This window comes from Balaenoptera musculus, chromosome 16, assembly GCF_009873245.2.
Source record: "Balaenoptera musculus isolate JJ_BM4_2016_0621 chromosome 16, mBalMus1.pri.v3, whole genome shotgun sequence".
NCBI classification, from domain to species: Eukaryota; Metazoa; Chordata; class Mammalia; order Artiodactyla; family Balaenopteridae; genus Balaenoptera; species Balaenoptera musculus.
Genome location: NC_045800.1, coordinates 67,076,867 through 67,099,589, shown reverse-complemented (window position 1 = coordinate 67,099,589; position 22,723 = coordinate 67,076,867). Strand labels below are relative to the sequence as shown.

At 37.5% G+C, this 22,723-nt stretch overlaps 1 protein-coding gene and 1 pseudogene across 1 annotated transcript in view; one reads left to right on the top strand and one right to left on the bottom strand.

Moving 5' to 3' along the window:
• Positions 1-22,723, bottom strand: part of CTNNA3 (catenin alpha 3) — a 1,729,751-nt gene that overhangs the window by 752,330 nt on the left and 954,698 nt on the right. Inside the window, 4 exon segments of the mRNA XM_036828186.1 lie at positions 6,778-6,837; positions 6,839-6,904; positions 6,906-6,932; positions 22,526-22,606. Coding sequence (XP_036684081.1) covers positions 6,778-6,837; positions 6,839-6,904; positions 6,906-6,932; positions 22,526-22,606 — 234 coding nt within the window.
• On the top strand, positions 10,712-11,633 carry LOC118882468 (annotated as a pseudogene).

The window sequence follows — 22,723 nt, the reverse complement described above, 5'->3', positions numbered from 1 at the left end:
CTATAGGATTAATGGACATTCTACTTCATTTTTTATACTAATTCACTCAACAATGCTTTATGAATGTTGTACTTACTGTATATCAGGCCAGAGAAACAAAAACAAAGGGTCTAGAGTCCCAGAGTCCAGCACAGTACATGGCACATGGTAAGCACTGAAGACATGTTGTTAAATGAATGAATGTATGAATGAATGAATACACTCTTGTCCTCAACTTGCTAATCATCTATCTAGAAGTGCACTATCTAAAACATAGCCATGAGCCACTTACGGCTATTATGCACTTAAAATGTAGCTAGTCTAGATTACAATAGGCTGTAAGTATAAAGTCTATACCAGATTTCTAAGACTTAGTACCAAAAATGTAAGACATCTCATTAATAGTTTTTATATTGATTACATGTCAAAACGATAATATTTGGAGTATACTGGATTAAATAAAACATATTAAAATTAGTTCAACTGTTTATTTTTACTTTTTTTAGTACGGCTACTAGAAAATTTAAAATTATGTATGTGGCCTGCCTTCTATTTCTATTGTATAACATCAATCTAGTGCCATTAAGTCCCGGGACACTTGTTTTCTGCTCCAATTTCATTATTAAAACTAGTTTTCTTCTATTTACTGTAGGATAATAAATAGGTTTTAAATCCAGTCATTTTTAAATGCTAGCTTATGTTCATGAGATTCAAATCAATTTGGGGGGGTTTGAAATTTTTATGTTCGGATGCAAAATAGCCACCACACAATATGACTTCCCTTGAGATCCTTCCCTGCTGAGAAGCAACTGCTGCTTTCCAAATCCATTACTGGATCCAGTTCTATAAGATGAAATCTAACTTCTTCACCCTGGCATTCAAATATTCAAGGCTCTTCATCAAGTACTGCTATCCCACTTTATGTTCCAGCCAGTTTAACAATCTAGATTTCATTTTATTCTTTATTCATGCTGTTATCTCCACTTGGAGTTCTAGTTTTTCATATCCAACTCCTGACTAGTTTTTAAGGTTCAGTGTAAATATTGCTTACTTCATGCTGAATTTCCAAACTACTCTAATCCCATATAGTTTTCTTTCTCCTCTTAATATTCCATTCAAAACACTAATATTCTATTCAAAAATACCTACACTTGACTATAGAAAGTCTCTGACTTGTCTATAATTGTATCACTAAACTTTCCCTGTATTCCAAAGACCATGAACAGAAAATTTATAAAGAAACCTCTAAAACATGGAAAGGTTACTCACTGTGCTTTCACGCTAGGCTTTGAAGAATCATATTCATCATGTCTTTTAACTAAAAGAAGATTAAAATGCTGAGCAGTTTCTAATCCAGGGAGTGGGCAGTCACACCTGTGTGCTCTATTCTATACAAGCAAAACAATTTCTGAATTTCTGACTTAGCTATAATATCCTTTCCCCACCAAAAGAGGAGAGCTGCCAAGATGCTCACTGAGAACAGTTGTTGGTTTGTGTAGAACAGTTGTTGGTTTGTGTACAAGTGTAAATATGGGTTTGTTCTTTTTTTTTTTTCCATTTTTTTTTTCTTGTCGAGGGCGAGAAAGAAGGAAGAATGGGATGGGTCTCTAAAAGCTTGATTTATTTATAACCAAACATATCCTTATTTGATAACAGATGATCAATTAAAGCAATGCGTGACATTTGAACAGCATTCTGTCAAAACGCAACGATATTAGTAGAGCTGATAGCAACGAGCACTTCTTGCAAACAGCAAGAGTCCCCCTCTAAAGTCTTCTCTCTTGGCACTGGGGCTTTGCTAAATGTGGCTTGCCATTTTGCGAGTGGGAACAATCAGCTTTGTAGGTTGGAGGGAAGTATTATAATTAAATGTCCACCCACTTTTTCCTTTTTGATGAAAGGCTCCCATGAAACTTACTAAAATAAGGTACATCAAGACAGATGAATTTTTGATGAATAAGTCAAAGCACTGACGAAGCTGGTTTTTCACATAGAGAAACTTCACTAATTCACAGGAAATTTTCAGGCCTTGATCATTAACACTGGCATGCTTAATAATAATTAAGATGACAAAATCTATGGAATAAACAGGAGATTTTACCATTTAATTGGTAGCAACTGTAGTGTTCAGCATGAATTGACTTGCTGAGAACAAATTGTAATATGATTCAGAAATAATAGTGGAGTTTTTAAAAATTAATTTTAGAGAAATATTAAATAATAGCCATTATAAAACAGTTGTCTTTATTGAATGTATAATGGTATTCTTCTGAATAGTAGTTACATTACCACATTAAAGTTACAAACTTTATCTCTGAAGTGGGCAAAGTTCTTTAAAGATGTTATCAAATTGTCACAAACTCCTTCTGAAGGAGATCTGGAGCAGGGTTTATAGTGTCTGTCTGCTTTTGATAATTCATGGCAAAGCCATTTGCTAATATCATTGTATAGTATTATTTTAAAGTATCTTTGTACAACAGAGTAGGGAGGTACTCAGATAATTGGGATCAGGCATATATGTCAAGTCCAGTTACTGGAATCCTCATCGTCAACTTTTTAGAGAGGAAGAAAACTGAGCGAGTGTTAAGAATGTGTTTCTTCATTCAAGACAGATCTATTGAGAACTAGCTTATAGACCTTGCTATTAGGGGAAGCTTAAAGCAATAAAAAATAAAATCCTTACCCTCTAGAATTACTGAATATTTTCCTTTTTAAGATAAAATTAATATTTTAAACTTCTTGTTTATTAGGTATTATTGGTGGAAACCAGTAGAGTTAATGGTGCCCTAAGACACCATCAGTGCAAGATCAAAGTACTGGGGAGCACAATTCAATAAGCACATTAGTCATTAACTGCTAATCACTATGTGAGCTTAATTTTTAAAATGCCAACCTCGACTCCTGCGTCTCATTCTTATTGTGCCTTGGTGGATCCAAAAACACAGACTAACTTGGATGTTCAAAGTAGGAAAAGCTTTGCATAACAGTTACTTAATTCAACATAAGTAAGATAAAATTAGCCACAAGGATCTAAGTTCTCCAGTTACTGGTACTGCCCAGGGTTTTATAACCATCATTTCACCCATGGTCATTTTATATTAAACTTACTACACGGTAATAAAACAGACATGACTTCACTACAGAATGGGAATGTTCAGGCCCAATTTATTGGCCACTTTGCTCTGCATTCTCATTCTTTCTCCAATACTCCAAATCCTTTTTGTTTTCTAATTATTACTGACAGAATTTCTTAAGGCTTTGTGTTTTTGCTTTGTGTTCAGTTCTACTTTTCACTATCCCTTTCATAAAAGTTACAAGTTAACCATTATCTAAAGCATTCCTTTAACAGCATGGACTTTTTCTTCAAAGATCTGATAGGAATTCTTTAAAAATGGACTTTTTTTTTCCCACTTAAGTCTTACTTCAGCAAGTTCACTTTTAGATTTTAGATTTCTCTGACACACATAGTTGAGGTATCAAAACCCAAACACATTGAAAATAGCTTTTTCTTGAAGTCATTTAGTACCGAATCTGCCCTGCTATGTCAATAAACCCAGCTTGGAATAAGATGGGTATATGTGCTTGTCTGTGTAGGGGGGTGGTTGGTAAGGAAAAGGGACGTGAAAGACCGGCAACCAAATCCATACAAGTGAACTCACAATGTCCTCTGAAACTGATGTATTTTAGCTCTCTTATTTCCTCAGACTCTGCCCCAGACACTTCTATCGCAATGTTTGTAGTAAATTAATGATGATTTTCTCTGTTGCTTTGGTTAGACAGCTCCTTTCAAAAAAGAATTTTCCTGGGAGATAAAAGCAGCCCTCTTTTTTTTTCCTTCTTGATATAAACAACTTAGTGTTTGAGCAGTATACTTAAAAACCATTTTCATTTTCTCCTATGTCTATATCTCTTAGAGAGCTAGGAGTCTCTCAATTGTGAAAAGTATTTGTCAGATCTTACAATTTTAGAAACTGGTAGTGGCCTTAGACATTATCTTGTTTAACCTTCACTCTACAGCTAAAGCAAATGAAGCCCTAAGAAGAGACGTGTAAATTAAAGGTGGACACAAATACTCTGTTGCTCCTTCCAGAGAGAGGTGGAGTCTCAGGCCGCCTCTCCTCCCCTTGTGTTTGGGCAGGCTCTGTGATTGCTTTGATCAATAAAGTACAGTGGGAGCTGTACTCTGCCAACTGCTGGGCCCAGGCCTTAAGAGAATGTCAGCTCTACTTCCTGTTTCTGGCTTGCTCTTGGGAGCAAGGGTTCTCATCTCAGAACCCAGAAACTATGCTGTGAGAAGCTGAAGCCACATGGAAAGGCCATGTATTTATTGGCTGGTGCTCCAGTTGACAACCACAGCTAAGCTCCCAGCTGACAGCTAGCATGCACTTTCAATCATGTGAATGTACCATCCTTGCTTGTCTAGCCAAATCAAACCTTTGAAGGGTTCCATCCCCAGCCAATATTTGACAACAAGCACACAAAAGAGACCCTACGTGAGAACGGCCCAGCTCTGCTCAGTCAACCTGCAGATCAGTAAGAGAATTATAAATGATTATTCTAAGCACTAAGTTTGGGGATGGTTCGTTAAGTAGTAAAAGCTTACTGGAACTGAAGACAAGTTTCTAAGTAATATCAGAGTGAGAACTGGAAGACTCCAAAGCCAGCATAATCTCATTATAATGTGTTAAGGGAACCAAGAGTTGAATAAGACCCATTCTCAGTCCCCTAGTAGCTCAAAATTCCAAAATCTGTTATTGTTTCATATTCACATGAACTACAGAATTTTCAAAATCCTTAAACATCTAAAATAGATTCTTAGAGCTCTATCTACATAGTAATAAACTATCATTTGGTAATAAAATAAGGTAGTATTCTCAAGTGTTTGTGGAAGGCAGTGCCTTATTAATAAGCATCATGAAAGAAAGAGTACTTCAGATAAATTGATTTGGGGAAATTCTGACTTAAAGAGATTTCTTTATATCTGAATTTTTCAGATACGTAAAATCTCCAAGAGGAGAAATAGAACTTTTTTCCCAAAATCGTGGGATCAAGGAGTCCTTTACTGAGCACCTCATGAGATTTATGTTTCATTAGAAACTAAACTGAAAAATAGGAATAAGGATCCAACGTTATTAGCAGAAACCAACTTTTACTTTCAGAATATTTCACCAAAAAAGTTATTTTCATAATTTGGTGTTCCTTCAGCTTAGAAAACACATTTCTGGACAATAGGTTTATGATATTTAGTAGCCACACTTAGTTAGGTGCCTTTAATGACCTGCTGCTTCTGTTCTGCTCTCTTTTAATTTTTAACATTTTCCTTTGGAAATAGTTAGTAAATATTTGAGGAATGAGTACAAGAAGGAATAAATAAAACTAGATAAATAATAAATAGTTGAATGAATTAGTTAAACATGGTAAACCTGGAAACCAGCTTCGACTCTCATTAGCTTGTTTTAGGTTTTGTATTTCTATTTCCACGTAAGGCCAATGGGAATTATATCAGCTACCCTGTCTCACAGAGTTCTTGGCAAGTTCAAAGATTTCAAAGTCGTAGGTGGGGCAGTTTTAGGGCTGAAATTATCTTAGTAATCATCTATCTATCCACTCTTATTTTCTAGATGTGAAGACTGGGACCCAGTGGAAGTGCTAGCTACATCGGAAACTTCGTTCCCAGTCGATCCACGTTAAAGATGTTGGAAAAGTCCTCTACTTTAGTAAACGTTGTATAGAACATTTACTATACAACGTTTCTAATTCAAGTGGGGACTATTTCTAACACAAGTTTACGAGCAATTTGGGCCCCCAAACACATATTTCACCACAGAATTCACGGCCTATATAGGAAGGTGTGGCAGTCGAAACATTGAATAATCAGCATAGCACAGGCACAGGCACTGACAATGAGTACTGACACAAGCCATGAACAACTGACAGAGTCACACTGATGGGTACCAGCAGTGTTTCGCTCTAGTACAAGGATCTGGTCAACCACATTTTCCCCTTCCTTCCAGTATTTCCTGGCCTTGCGAGTACTGTCACTTTACTGGGGTTAGGCATTCTTCCATTCAGGCTTTCTCTTATACCGTGGCTGTATTATTGATGTCCATAAGACAGTAAATTCCACTACCTGTCTTCTAGGAATCGCCCAGCACTTCATAGCTCCTTCAGCAATATGCCCCTCTGCCCCCCAAATCATGGGGCATTTCCATGTTTCCAGTTTCCAAGCAGGAGGGAATTACAGTTTTATCATCTCCTCTTGCCTCTATTGGGACATGGACAAATCCACTATCCCTACTTAATTATTCTGGGTTTCTCTATCCCTGTATACCCTACATTCATGTTCTATAGTCATGTTTCATAGCTGAATATGATTTGAAAGGCTGAAAGAGTAACAACCATGAAAAGATGGGAGAGGAACATTAAAGTGGCATGAGAGAAAGCATCTAATACTTTTAAGTTAGAATAGGAAGAAAGTATTTGTAAGGATAAAACCTGTGTTTAACCAGGTTTGTGTGTGTGTGTGTGTGTGTGTGTGTAGCTCTGAAAAAAATACACATTAAGAAAATACATCGATCATATTTTCATAATTCTTTCTAAATAACTTGCTCCTTTTCCAAGCCAATGGGGGATAGTTTATACAATTTGACATACATACCTTCATAGTACTTTGGCCCAACTCTGCTTCCATTGCTATAAGTGGACAAAAGTTTGTATTTGAATCCAATTCAGCTATAAATGCAGAATGAGAGCCCTGTTCTCCTGGATTTAGAGTAGTTACAGTTCTAGCACACTCACCTCTACAAGCCTGCTGGTGTGTTCACGAAATATCGCAGTATATTCTTTTATTTCCTTTTTCCCGGCCATTCTTGGCAGCTTCAATGAGAACCAAAAGTGGGACTGTCGTATCCAAAAAGGAGTCTGACCACATGATCTATAATAGCCTTACGGAGCTGAGGAGAAATAAAAAATTCAGGTTGTTTTTTTTTTTTTTTTTCAAGAAATAGGTCTTGTTTATTTCCTATTTTTACAATCTCAGTAATTACAAAATTTCTTTTATATATATTTTTTCAGTCTCTAAAATCATAATATTTAAGACTGCATGAATGTCACTTACAAAGCTAAAACAAGCTAAATATCCAAGAAAAAAAATCATCGAGCAAATAGCTCTCTTGCTCTCAAAAATTACTATCTTTTTCTTAAATTGTACTTAGCCCAGAGGTCAGATTATACGTGGTAGTACTGTATTTTTCTCTCAAAGAAATTGCACTATTGTAATGTTTATGCATGTGTACAAGCAACATTGTACATCATGTATTTTCATAATTACAAAATTATAAAATGTTTTCTACTTTGTTGGAAGAACTCATGATAAATTTTGATTAGCTAAATTGTAGACTTCATGGTAATTAAACCAAGTTAGATCACTGATTATGCCAGTTGGTAACAGATTAATAGAGCAAGGAAAATAAAAAATGAGTTTGATGTCCAATTTCTCCATTTGCATTAACTGTTCTTGCCCTCACACCTTAAATTATTAAACAAGTATAACATTCTAGTACAATTAGTTCCTTTAAATTAGATTATGTTGTAAGCTTATAAATGACAATCAGGCAATTACTCTACTCAGCAGATATTTTCTGAATTTAAAACTGAGTTGGAAAATTAATGCACTGTATTTATATAATATTGAGTCCTTAAAGATCACAATACCTTGAAATGTTTCATTAACAATGTCAATGATTATGAATGGCTCCAAAGTTTTGGGTCATCTCCCTCAATTTAATAACCTCTGTAATAAGGATATGAATAGCTATCAGGCAGGGAATTTGTAATTTGCCTTCTGTGAAAATTATATTTTAGAATATTTTTTTAAAACCAGCAGACATGGGGCTTCCCTGGTGGCGCAGTGGTTGAGAATCTGCCTGCCAATGCAGGGGACACGGGTTCGTGCCCCGGTCTGGGAAGATCCCATATGCCGCGGAGCAACTAGGCCCGTGAGCCACAATTACTGAGCCTGCGCGTCTGGAGCCTGTGCTCCGCAACAAGAGAGGCCGCGATAATGAGAGGCCCGTGCACCGCAATGAAGAGTGGCCCCCGCTTGCCGCAACTAGAGAAAGCCCTCGCACAGAAACGAAGACCCAACACACCCATAAATAATAAATAAATAAAAACAAAAACAAAAAAAAAAACCAGCAGACATTTAGTTTTGGATTACATAGAATTAATATATTTTCAAGGGGTTAAATGATGTAGCTACATTAAAAAAACCCACTGTCTCTCTTCCTATAACAATTGTAGGATAATAAATCCATAATAATTATTAGATTTGGGGGGAGAAAAATACCTTTTGTCTAAGATAGTGGAGCTTTCTCAGAAGAACTGTGACATTTTTATGGCTATCAACAATTTCACAAAGGCAGTAGGAAAATCCCCAAGGAAGATTCTGCTTAGCATGCAGAACAGCAAACACTAATAGGCAACTAATTAACATTTACTGAGCACTTACTTGGACAGGGTGTAGAGTGCTAAGTGTTTACAAGGCAAGGGGAAGACCCTGAGTGAATGAACAGTTTGATGTCCATAACAGTGGACCAGGAAAGTCAGGCAAGAGATCATAAGTTAGGAGTTGAGCTGGGAAATACAAGTTGTTTTAGTTCCAGGTACATAAGAGAAAAGTAGAAGAAATCTCTCAGAAGGGGAGCTGTTTCCAATGACCATCCCTCCCCTTTATCCTTTTCTTCCTTCATTTGTCACCAGGACATATAGAAGGGGGGCTAAGAGGAGATTTACATTAGAGATATGTGACTGAAATACAGCATACATATGGGAGGTAATTCAAGCCAAGGAGGTGAAGAGAATCATATAGAGGGAGATGCACAGTGAGATGTCCAAGAATAAAATCTTAAAAAATATTACCACTTATGGTAGTCGTGCAGATGGAGAGTAGGACCTAAAAAGAGGCTGAGATGATGGCCAAGAAACAAAGAGAGGAAATGACCCAACAGCTGAAGGGAAACTTTCAAATAAACCTCTGTATCAATGCTCTTCAAATGAACTTATCCTACCAGACACAATTATAACACCCACATTATGGATGTGTTGAATCTTCTTTTCTGTGTATTTGATCTCATTCAATTCAACAAGTATTTCTGAACACCATTTCCTTACATTTCTACCAAGAGCTAGGTATTGTGAAAAATGTCAAGTTGGAAACACATGATCCCTTATAATCTAGTGGAGGAGTGTCATTAAATATTGTAATAAAGAAAAACCAGGCGACTGACAGCAAAGAAATCTCAAGACGATAAAAGGGTTCAGAGTCTTATGTTAAAGATAAGTTAACTTAAAAGAACCAAGACTTCTCTATTGGATTTGACCACTAGGAGGTTATTAAGAAGTTTTGGTGGAAAAGTGGGAGCAGGAGTCCTATTGCTATGGTTTGAAGAGTGAATGGGAGATGAACAGGTGGAGACAGAATAAACTCCTGTTTCTAGTAATTTGATTGTCACATGAAGAAGTAAGACTTAGTATTAACTACACTGAGATACAGGTTTAAAGAGGGATTGTTTCTCATACAAAAGACTTCGACGTACGTTACCAACTAAAACTAAACTCAGAAAGTCAGATTGTCCTCTTATGCTTTAAAAAAATACGTTTTGATTTATCACCATATAAAAATGATAGAGATAGAAATAACTACTGTCTTAGATTGTGCCAATTTTTGTAAATACTTGAATAATTGCAGCAATCTTCTTCAAGCACTGAATACATTTGCTCTGGTCCATGCATCTCCCCTCAGTGGTGCCACCTTGCCTTCCCTTCATTTTAATGGCATTTACTCCCCTGTTCTTTTTTTTATTTCTTCAAGGTTTTCAACTATATTTCCCTGCTATTCATTCAATCCATCATCCCATATACAAATGTTGAAATATATTGCAGAACTGAGGCTTGAGGTATAGCTGATTTACTATTAATTAAAGAATAAATAAACTCTTGGACTAAATTATTTTTTTAAAAACTAAACCAAATTAGGAACACGTTTTTTGCTTTTTTCTAAGGCATGTTGCTAACTACACAACACAGTAACTGAGAAAAGGGTACCACGGAGGTGTGATATTATGTTCAGTAGGACAAGACAGAAGGACTGGAAAATGTGCTTTCAAATAAGATCTATGCCAATGTTTTCATAATTCTGTTGGAAAATGGGCTGAAATTACCTGATAGAAGACACTGGCAAACATAATAAGCAAAACGAATCTTCTGTAGTTGCATATTCATTCAATTTAACAAATGCATTTTGAGCTTTCTATCTAAGGGCAAAGCAACATTCTAGGCAACTTGGGGAATGCCAGTATGACAAAGACAAGATAACTATTAGGGAGGGAGAGATATACAAAGAGTTTGATGAGTATCTTAAAAGAAGTGCAAAACAAATAAGAAACAACTGACTGATTCTCATAGTTAAGAAGGCTTCTGTAAGGATGAGAACATATGTATTCCATTTTAAAAAGTGATTAGGGAAAGGGAACGGAAAGCCCAGTGAGCCATACCTCATTTGCTAAGCAAGTTTCCAGATATGGTGGTGGCGTGAAGCAGGGAAAACGAGCCTGGGAAGGGACGCCAGGTGCCGGTGAGGCCGGACGGAAGCTCCTCGAGCCAAAACCATGGCAGCGTAGAAAGCTCGGAAGCACCGGCCACTGGAGGCGGAAGCGGGGCTGGAGGAGGAGAGAGGTTATGGCGCGCGGGGAACTGTGGGACACTGTGTGGGCAACGCGGGGCGCGACGGAAGCCTCGTTGGGTCAGACCGTGGCGACGCGGGAAGTTCGGACGCCGTAGCGGCCTGAAGAGGAGGTCCGAGGCCCGGGGCCCCGGCCGCGGCAATGGCGGAGAGGCCCGAGGACTTAAACCTGCCCAATGCCGTCATCACCAGGATCATCAAGGAGGCGCTTCCGGACGGTGTCAGCATCTCCAAGGAGGCCCGGAGCGCCATCTCCCGCGCCGCCAGCGTCTTCGTGCTGTACGCCACAATCCTGTGCCAACAACTTCGCGATGAAAGGGAAACGCAAGACCCTGAATGCCAGCGATGTGCTCTCCGCCATGGAGGAGATGAAGTTTCAGCGGTTCGTGACCCCGTTAAAGAAGCTCCGGAAGCTTACAGGAGGGCGCAAAAAGGCAAGGAAGCTTCAGAGCAAAAGAAGAAGGACAAAAGACAGAAAAAACGGATTCGGAAGAGCAAGACAAGGGCAGGGATGAGGACAACGATGAAGATGAGGAAAGGCTGGAGGAAGAAGAACAGAATGAAGAGGAGGAAGTGGACAACTGAAGAGGATGGGGAGACGCAGCTTGGAAGGTACCACTCTGAAATGCCGTACATATTTGTGTGAAGGTTTTTCGTGCTGGGCAGAGTAGTCTTAGGCAGAAGATCGAAATAAAAACTGAATTATCATCAGAATTATCATCAAAACCAGCGCTTCCCAGACTCGGAGTGTCTGAGTAGCGGAATCCTGTTTTGCTTAATTAGTCTCAAGGTTATGACTTTTTGGCAAGAGAGATTCTGAACAGCTAATTTAATTGGTCAATTTGATCTCTCTTGTTTACTTACACATATAGTTAGGCAGTTGTTGATCCCCAGTTCCCTCCCCACCCCCCAAAAAAAGAAATAACTTCCATGCTGCCGACTGTGTTCCAGATCACAGAGGCAGTCAAGGCTCAGGAAAAATTGGGGTTTGATCATGGTCAGCCTATTTGATTGTACAGTATTTGGCAATACTAGCTTATTCAGGTGATCAGAATGGCTTAGCTTTAGGAAATTACTATAAGGGTTCGAGAGACAATGACATTTGTTCTATTGTCTCCTCAGTTGACAGTAACATTAATTGAAGTTTGGTTTCTACAGACCCACTTGGCTTGGACCCCTTCTGTATTGCCTATAGGCATGTTACCTGCTTGGGTTGCTATGTTCTCGGCACATAACGCTTTTAAATCAACAGAGTAGAATTAGTCAGGCAAGGTTGACAGTGTCTTACTCTTGTAAAACAGATGGTTTAGTCTTAAATGCACCTCACTGCCTGCGACTGTACAGCTTCAGGATTTGTTGTCACCTCCTGGAAGGTTTAAAATTCCAGGCTTTCTCTTCTTGTAGTCCATCTCCTAGACTTGTGACTTGGCTTTTCATTATTCCAATTCATGACAAGTTCCAGACTTTATTTCTTCTAGGCACAACTTTCTCCCTCTGTGCTTCTCACCTCCTGTCTCTGTTCTGCCTCTCCTCTGCTCCCCATTCCCACTTTCTCTGTCCCTCTTTTTCTCACTTCTCCCAATCCAGGAACTTGGATGACCTGCTTAACATCCCAAAGTGTGGTTTCCTCTGATTCCCTAGTTCTAATCTCATGTCTTTTAAAAATGATTTTGTAAACCTTTCTGAACCATAAGGGAAATCTGATGGTGCTCAGGAATCTAATTCCTCCCCTAACCCATCCCCTTTAACTGCTTCTGAAGTATCTGTTGACCTTTCCTAGTTTTCTTCTCTTTCCATTTGGTGCTTCGAGCACTTTTTTGTATATCTCTAAGTTGAGTGCTTGGAGATTGAAAGGTAGTGAAATGTAGTGTGACACTGTTAATTTGTTAAATGAATACAGTGGAAAGTTTGTTGATGAATGAAGAATACTGAGAAAATTATAACGCTTTGTATAAATAAAAATTCCTGTTAAAAGTGAAAAAAAAAAGTGATTAGGATGTTAAGAGTTGGAGCTGGGAGATGGCAAGCATCACATTCTAGGAATAGAGACTATCATAAGCAAATAAAACAGAGGGATCCTCCAGAATCAAAAGTATCTAGTGTGACTGGAATGTGGCAGTAGAGAAAAGACTGAAATAGGGTCTCATTAGGCACAATGGAAATAGTGAAAGGTATTTCAGGTAAAAGAACAAAATTCAGACAAAAAGATTTAAAGATGACAGAAGGAAATGGCCAGAAATTGGTGACTTCTGTTAGACATGAGTGATATGCTTAAGAGATAGCAAACAATCAGCAGGCAGGGAAATAGCTTCCCCTTTGAAAGCATCTTCAACGCATGCAAACAACAAATAGCACAATTAATGCAACCAACCCACAGTTTTCTCACAAGATTCTCTCTCTTACTGATTCCTGATCATTTACCATTGCATTCATAGCTATGATTGTAGGCTACATTAGAGGCCTTTGGTACTTTACATCTCATCCACTGGACCAGTCTCTGATTTCAATTGTTGCTGTGGGGGACAGTTCCATGTCCTCCAAAGACATCCCACCTCGAGTGCATTCCATGCTTCTTTTTGTTACTGTTTCTCAGGGCCTGCTCCAAGTCTCTGTGAGATTCTCAGCTCAAGCACAAACAGCCTCAAAGTTCTAGAGAGTCAATACTACTGGGAGCAACCCTCAACCAATGGGTATGGGAGCTACTGGATAAAATTCCCAGCTTCCATCTATTGGTCAGACAATTCTGGGAGGTATTCTGTCTCTTCTCAGAGGTCCTTAAGCAACTGTTGCCTATAGTGGTGACCTCAATAGCGTATCCTTTCCTCCTTCCCCGCCTGTTCTCTTATGCTCGATATTCTTTTACACTTGCTTCTTGGAAGTGCCTCTCAAATAAATGACCTGAATAAAGGCCCCAGTCTCAGGATCTGCTTTCAGGAGAATCCAATATAGACACATTTATCTGGTGTTAGTGTTGTTCGTTCGCATAGCAAGTAATAGACTCTGATGTCTTACATAAACTACCCATTGGTGATCACACTTTGCCACTTCTGCTTTGCACACCACTGGGTTTAATTCTGCTATCTCCTGTATTATGGCTGACCATGAAAGAGGAAATATTATGAGATCAGACAATAAATGAACATAGGGACAAAATATGGAAGACCCTGAATGCCATGCTAAGTAATTTCCTTTATATGTTCTGACATATTCATATGGGATTTTTTTTCATTTAAATTACACATTACCACTGATGTAAGTGGTTTGGGATCTCAGATAAAATATTTCTCTACAATGTAATTCCAAAAGTCACAGCTGTATGTGCAAACTGTAAGAAAGACCTGCCCACCCTCTAACCCCCACCAAATAAGGGAACAGAAAAAATGAAACTGTGTGGAAGAGGAAAGGAAAGAAGAGAAGTGTTATAGAAAAGAATCATCCTCAGGGAAGTATAAAACTTATATTTGTGCATATTAATGCCACTTTAATTCTAAGTCAAAGAGCAAAATATGACTTTCAAAACTCAATTAACTAATAGGAACTAAATCACTTAATAATTAATTCAGCATATACCTACTGTGTCAATTTAATGAGATGTGTATTTTATGGATACTTAATATTATTTGATGACAAGAATGAGGAGGAGGTACAAGAGCCTAAACATATTTTTCTGAGTGTGGCACTGGTACTACCACATGGAAAAGAGATGACTGTAGCAATTCAGCAACTCAGCAGCTAAAGAATCAATCAAATTGTTGTGTTTTTTGTTTGTTTTCACCAGAATCCTATTTTATTTCACATACCTTAAGTCTTTATTTTGGCATTTATGAAATAGACAGTTATTTCTCAATATATATAAAAATTTTAACCTGCCTTTAGTGAAATCAAATATCTGTTTCACTCTGCATAATTTAGTAGAAATGGAATATATTTGATTGTTTTAATTTTTAATGAAGTAAAGGAGGTTTAAGATCTTCCTTATTAAGAATTTTAATATGTGTGCAGTTCTCAAATAATGAGGAAAGAGATTAAAGGAACAAGAAAATTGAAATTCTAAAAACATGTAAAATAAATAATAAGGAAGAAAAACATTTATAATAGTAAAATCAGTGTATTATGCACTAGAAGTTCTGAAGGTGAATAGGTCATTATCCCTGGCCCCTGGCAGAGTGGTTACAAATTTGGGCTGGGGTTAGATGGATGGACCTGTGCTGAAACCTTGGCTCTACCAGTTAGCTGGGTGACGTTCAGTAAATTGACTCACCTGAGAGATTGAGATAGTCATACTATGGCATTATTTCTTGTTCCAGGGATAAAAATCAATACTGTAAGGACTACAGTGGGTAGAAAGCATTTGCTAGATGAGAAATGTTGTCATAACTATCATTTTAAGGATTTAAAATCCAGTGTGAAGAAAAATCCTCTAGAAAAGAAAAAGACAAGCAGAAGGGAATCCCCATAAGGTTAACAGCCAATCTTTCAGCAGAAACTCTGCAGGCCAGAAGGGAGAGACAGGACATATTTAAAGTGATTAAAGGGAAAAACCTACAACCAAGATTACTCTACTCATAAAGGATCTCATTCAGATTCGACGGAGAAATTAAAACCTTTACAGACAAGCAAAAGCTAGGAGAATTCAGCACCACCAAACCAGCTTTACAACAAATGCTACAGGAACTTCTCTAGGCAGGAAACACAAGAGAAGGAAAAGATCTACAATAACAAACCCAAAACAGTTAAGAAAATGGTAATAGGAACACACAGATCGATAACTACCTTAAATGTAAATAGATTAAATGCTCCAACGAAAAGACATAGACTGGCTGGATGGATACGAAAACAAGACCCATATATATGCTGCCTACATGAGACCCACTTCAGACTTAGGGACACATACATACTGAAAGTGAGGGGATGGAAAAAGATATTCCATGCAAATGGAAATCAAAAGAAAGCTGAAGTTGCACTTCTCATATCAGACAAAATAGACTTTAAAATAAAGACTATTACAAGAGACAAAGAAGGACACTACATAATGATCAAGGGATCAATCCAAGAAGAAGATATAACAATTGTACATATTTATGCACCAACACAGGAGCACCTCAATACATAAAGCAAACGCTAACAGCCATAAAAGGGGAAACTTACAGTAACACAATCATAGTAGGGGACTTGTAACACCCCATTTTCACCAATGGACAGATCATCCAAAATGGAAATAAATAAGGAAACACAAGCTTTAAATGATACATTAAACAAGATGGACTTAATTGATATTTATAGGACATTCCATCAAAAAACAACAGAATACACTTTCTTCTCAAGTGCTCATGGAACATTCTCCAGGATAGATCATACCTTGGGTCACAAATCAAGCCTTGGTAAATTTAAGAAAATTGAAGTCGTATCAAGTACGTTTTCTGACCACAATGCTATGAGACTAGATATCAATTACAGGAAAAAATCTGTGAAAAATACAAACACATGGAGGCTAAGCAACACACTACTAAATAACCAAGAGATCACTGAAGAAATCAAAGAGGAAATCAAAAAATACCTAGAAACAAATGACAATGAAAACACAATGACCCCAAACCTATGGGATGCAGCAAAAGCAGTTCAAAGAGGGAAGTTTATAGCAATACAATCTTACCTCAAGAAATAAGAAACATCTCAAATAAACAACCTAACCTTACACCTAAAGCAATTAGAGGAAGAAGAACAGAAAAACCCCAAAGTTAGCAGAAAGAAAGAAAGAAAGAAAGATCAGATCAGAAATAAATGAAAAAGAAATGAAGGAAATGATAGCAAAGATCAATAAAGCCAAAAGCTGGTTCTTTGTGAAGATAAACAAAATGGATAAACCATTGGCCAGACTCATCAAGAAAAAAAAGGGAGAAGACTCAAATCAATAGAATTAGAAATGAAAAAGGAGAAGCAACAACCGACACTGCAGAAATACAAAGGATCATGAGAGATTACTACAAACAACTATATGCCAATGGACAACCTGGAAGAAATGGACAAATTTTAGAAAAGCACAACCTTCTGAGACTGAACCAGGAAGAAACAGAAAATATAAACAGACAAATCACAAGCACTGAAATTGAGACTGTGATGAAAAATCTTCCAACAAACAAAAGCCCAGGACCAGAAGGCTTCACAAGCAAATTCTATCAAACATTTACAGAAGAGCTAACACCTATCCTTCTCAAACTCTTCCAAAATATAGCAGAGGGAGGAACACTCCCAAACTCATTCTACGAGGCCACCATCACCCTGATACCAAAACCAGACAAAGATGCCACAAAGAAAGAAAACTACACGCCAATATCACTGATGAACATAGATGCAAGAATCCTCAACAAAATACTAGCAAACAGAATCCAACAGCACATTAAAATGGATCATTCACCATGTACAAGTGGGGCTTATCCCAGGAATGCAAGGATTCTTTAATATACGCAAATCAATCAATGTGATAAAACATATTAACAAAGTGAAGGAGAAAAACCATATGATCATCTCAATAGATGCAGGAAAAGCTTTTGACAAAATTCAACACCCATTTATGATAAAAACCCTCCAGAAAGTAGGCATACAGGGAACTTACCTCAACATAATAAAGGCCATATATGACAAACCCACAGCCAACATCATTCTCAATGGTGAAAAACTGAAACCATTTCCATTAAGATCAGGAACAAGACAAGGTTGTCCACTCTCACCACTATTATTCAACATAGTTTTGGAAGTTTTAGCCACAGCAATCAGAGAAGAAAATGAAATGAAAGGAATCCAAATTGGAAAAGAAGTAAAGCTGTCACTGTTTGCTGATGACATGATACTATACACAGAGAATCCTAAAGATGCTACCAAAAAACTACTAGAGTTAATCAATGAATTTGGTAAAGTAGCAGGATACAAAATTAATGCACAGAAATCTCTTGCATTCCTACACACTAATGATGAAAAATCAGAAAGAGAATTTAAGGAAACACTCCCATTTACCTTTGCAAGAAAAAGAATAAAATACCCAGGAATAAACCTACCTATGGAGACAAAAGACCTGTATGCAGAAAACTATAAGACACTGATGAAAGAAATGAAAGATGATACAAACAGATGGAGAGCTATACCATGCTCTCGGATTGGAAGAATCAACATTGTGAAAATGACTATGCTACCCAAAGCAATCTACAGATTCAATGCAATCCCTATCAAACTACCAATGGCATTTTTCATAGAACTAGGGCAAAAAATTTCACAATTTGTATTGAAACACAAAAGACCCCGAATAGCCAAAGCAATCTTGAGAAAGAAATACGGAGCTGGAGGAATCAGGCTCCCTAACTTCAGACTATACTACAAAGCTACAGTAATCAAGACAGTATGGTACTGGCACAAAAACAGAAATATAGATCAATGGAACAGGATAGAAAGCCCAGAGATAAACCCACACACATATGGTCACCTTATCTTTGATAAAGGACACAAGAATATACACTGGAGAAAAGACAGCCTCTTCAATAAGTGGTGCTAGGAAAACTGGATAGCTACATGTAAAAGAATGAAATTAGAACACTCCCTAACACCGTTCTCAAAAATAAACTCAAAATGGATTAAAGACCTAATTGTAAGGCCAGACACTATAAAACTCTTAGAGAAAAACATAGGGAGAACACTCTACGACATAAATCACAGCAAGATCCTTTATGAACCACCTCCTAGAGAAATGGAAATAAAAACAAAATAAACAAATGGGACCTAATGAAACTTCAAAGCTTTTGCACAGCAAAGGAAACCATAAACAAGACAAAAAGACAACCCTCAGAATGGGAGAAAATATTTGCAAATGAAGCAGCTGACAAAGGATTAATCTTCAAAATTTACAAGCAGCTCATGCAGCTCAATATTAAAAAAACAAATAATCCAATCCAAAAATGGGCAGAAGACCTAAATAGACATTTCTCCAAAGAAGATATACAGATTGCCAACAAACACATGAAAGGATGCTCAATATCACTAATCATTAGAGAAATGCAAATCAAAACTACAATGAGGTATCACCTCACACCAGTCAGAATGGCCAGCATCAAAAAGTCTACAAACAATAGATGCTGCAGAGGGTGTGGAGAAAAGAGAATCCTCTTGCACTGTTGGTGGGAATGTAAATTGATACAGTCACTATGGAGAACAGTATGGAGGTTCCTTAAAAAACTAAAAATAGAACTACCATATGACCCAGCAATCCCACTGCTGGGTAAATACCCTGAGAAAACCATAATTCAAAAAGAGTCATGTACTGCAATGCTCACTGCAGGTCTATTTACAATAGCCAGGACATGGAAGCAACCTAAGTGTCCATCGACAGATGAATGGATAAAGAAGATGTGGCACATATATACAGTGGAATATAACTCAGCCATAAAAAGAAACGAAATTGAGTTATTTGTAGTGAGATGGAGGGACCTAGAACCTGTCATACAGAGTGAAGTAAGTCAGAAAGAGAAAAATATCATATGCTAACACATATATATGGAATCTAAAAAAAAAAAAAAAAATGGTTCTGAGAACCTGGGGGCAGGACAGGAATAAAGACTCAGACGTAGAGAATGGACTTGAGGACACGGGGAGGGGGGGGAGGGTAAGCTGGGATGAAGTGAGAGAGTAGCACTGACATATATACACTACCAAATGTAAAATAGATAGCTAGTGGGAAGCAGCCGCATAGCACAGGGAGATCATGTGACCACCTAGAGGGGTGGGATAGGGAGGGTGGGAGGGAGATGCAAGAGGGAGGAGATATGGGGATATATGTATATGTATAGCAGATTAACTTTGTTATAAAGCAGAAACTAAGACAATTGTAAAGCAATTATACTCCAATAAAGATGTAAAAAAAAATTAAATTAAAAAATAAATAAAGTTTATAGCAAAATAAAAAAAAATTACGAGGATTAAGTTGGTGCCAAATTATAGAAATTCTGAAACACAATGCCAAGGACTTTTGTCTTTGCTCTCTAGTGCAACAGGCAATGAAGTCACAGAGCAAGAAAAGACAATTTGTTTATTTGAAACAAAAAAACAGTAAATCACCTGTAGGACATTCATGTTATTACCCCAAAATGTATAATTTGCTTCTTCCCAGCTATATTTAAGAAATCTATCTCATTCCTCACAGATGAAGTCCACTGATTCTCTGAGCTAAAATGCTTCTGTGTTGCCAATGGACAAGCCATGGGTAAGCAAAGGAATTAAGATGAATGAGCAGGGAGATAGGCTTTGTTTGTTTTTTTCCTACTAAAAACAAACAAACAGAGATCTAGAACAAGAAAAGAACATTAAATATTCCAATGAAAAACACTGTACGGATAGGGACTTTCTCCTTCCTGTGTGAAAAGTACAGTATATAGAGGGTGCTTAAAACAAACTGCTTAATAAATTTTGCAAGAAGAGGTGGAGATGACTCATGTTGTTTAAACTAGTTTGTATTATTGCCACAAGCATAAACATCGGGATGGAAAATGAAGTTCTTGGGAAGGCAAGTGTGGATACTGAGAACAAATCATAGCAACTACCTCAACTCACACGGAAGACCATGGATGTCTCCAAAGACAGCTCCTAACAATCCCATCTTCCTATAGACACATGCCACTTTTCCCATAAGAGATAGTGCTTTTACTTTGTCCTGTAGACCTGGAGCAGGGTTTGTAGTATTCTGATCTATAGAATGCAGAGGCAAAAACATCCTAGTGACTTTGGAGCTCAGGCATTAAGAAAGCCTGTCAACGTCCATCTCTCCTTTCTTGGAGCCTTGAACCAACATGTAAGAAATCCAGGCTCCCCTGATAGAGAGAAAAGCCACATGAATGGGGGCCTTAGGGGATTAGACACCACGTGGAGAGAGAGAAAAAGAAGAACTGAGGCCTCAAATACCAAGCCCTGAACCCGGACACCATTTGAACTACCACTACCTGCGAGACCACAAGTGAAAATACTACAGAAATGGACCCCCTAACAGCCCCACCCACACCCCAGCCAACCCATGGAATCATGAAACAGTAAAATGGTTGCTATTGTTTATGGTGGTTTGTTAAGCAGCAATACTTAACCAAAAAAATGAAGATGTGACCTGTGAAACCACAGGGAATTTTCATAACTCTGGAACACAGTAGTTCTCTAGGAGCTAGAAACATTCTCTTACTATGAAGAAAAGTATTAGTAATCCCCTTGCTGTTTCTCTGTCTCACTGATGATGTGAGGTGGAAATCAGAGTAAGATTGCAAGATGAAATACAAGATTCTTGGTTAAATTTGAATTTCAGATCAACGCAACTATTTTTTATACATAATTATGTTCCCATGCAATATTTGTTTGCCGTTAATCTGAAATTCAAATTTAACTGGTCATCCTGTACTTTGATTTGCTAAATCTGGTAATCCTACACACAAAGGATTGCTTTATTTTAACTTTTTTTTAAGAAAAATAATGATTCCAAAAGCATTGGAGGTATAAATGTACATCAGGTCTTTGTGCATAACTTTGTTGAAGGAAATGTAGAGGGATGAGACCAGAATGAAAGACACAGTTGTTAATAGCTCATAGTAACAACTTTTCCAAGTCTTGGGAGGAGCAGATGGGGTAGAAATACTGAAGAAGGTAGAGAATGAAAGTCGTACAACTAACAGGGAGGACAGTCCTGAGGGTGAGAGTTCCTGAAGTGGGTGTAGGTTATGACTGGGTGTAGGTTCAGTCCCCTTCCTCCTTAGGTGGGTCACCTCACTACACTAACCTGCTTTCTCATCTGCATCATGAGACAGGTTGTGCTAAGTTCCTTCCAACTCTTACATTCCATGATTTTAAGTGCTGACAGTAGAAAGAGAATTCCCATTAAGGCCATAAAGTTGAGAAATTGGAATTTTCCCAGCCTTCAAAATTGTGCTTTTACACAACTAATATTACCTGGCTGGGGATCCCTATTTATTCCACTTCCAAATCTACTTCTGAATTAAAACATTGCTCAGGCCATTTTGCTAAATCTTCCCATTAAACTACAATAATATATTGCATTAATAGTTTATGGTTGAAAAGTTTTTGCCCCACTTTTATGTGTTAATAGTGACCAAGTTAAAGCTGTACATGAAAAAGAACTCCAGTTATTAAATAGTGGAAAGGAATGGAAAGCAAAGGTCTTTGAAAATAGCTAAATCTTCATATTTCTGGAGGAAAAAATTTGAACTTGTGGCATAACACTAGACTTCTAAATTATTTAATGAAATCCTTTCTAATCCTATGTTCCTGATGACCTAAGGTTAAAAGTAGCCTTAACTTAAACAGAAACTAATTTTTGAAGCATCCTGAAAAGAGTTAAAAGGGGAAATTGGTAGGGTCTCTTAATTGCTAACTGTTTGTTCTAAGCATTTGGATAATAAACTCAGTTTTTAATGTAATAGAATCAATTTACCAACATTCTCTAAAAATTTACTATGTACCAGGCACTCAGAGGCATTTCAGCCCTATCGTGTATTATTAATTCCATTTTATAGGTTCAGAGAGGCTCAGAAAGGTGAAATCTGTTCCTGAGATCACACAGATGATGATGGCAGGGCCAGCATTTGAATGTAACTCTTCCTAATATTAAGTCACCTTCTTCTATTTTACGTTTGCCACAAAAACAGTTGAGGTATGTAAATGTGGAAAGTATATATTTACTGTTCTTGTTTTGTGTTCTAAATTAATTTAAAAGAAGAAAAAAGGTTCCTTTTGCTTGGTGTTTGTCTCCGCGTTTCTCTTCTCACTCACCTGTCTGCGAAGGTCTCTTGTCTTCTTGCACATGTTTTCTATTGCAATATTCAAGGTATTACTCCTTTCCTTTTTTCCAGTCTGCAAGGGAGAAAAAAAAAGTGGCATAAGCAATGGTATCAAATTACTCTTTATCACTTAGCAATTTGCTTTCTAAATTTCCTGAAAATAACAGCTTGAAAATTCAAGAATAGGTCT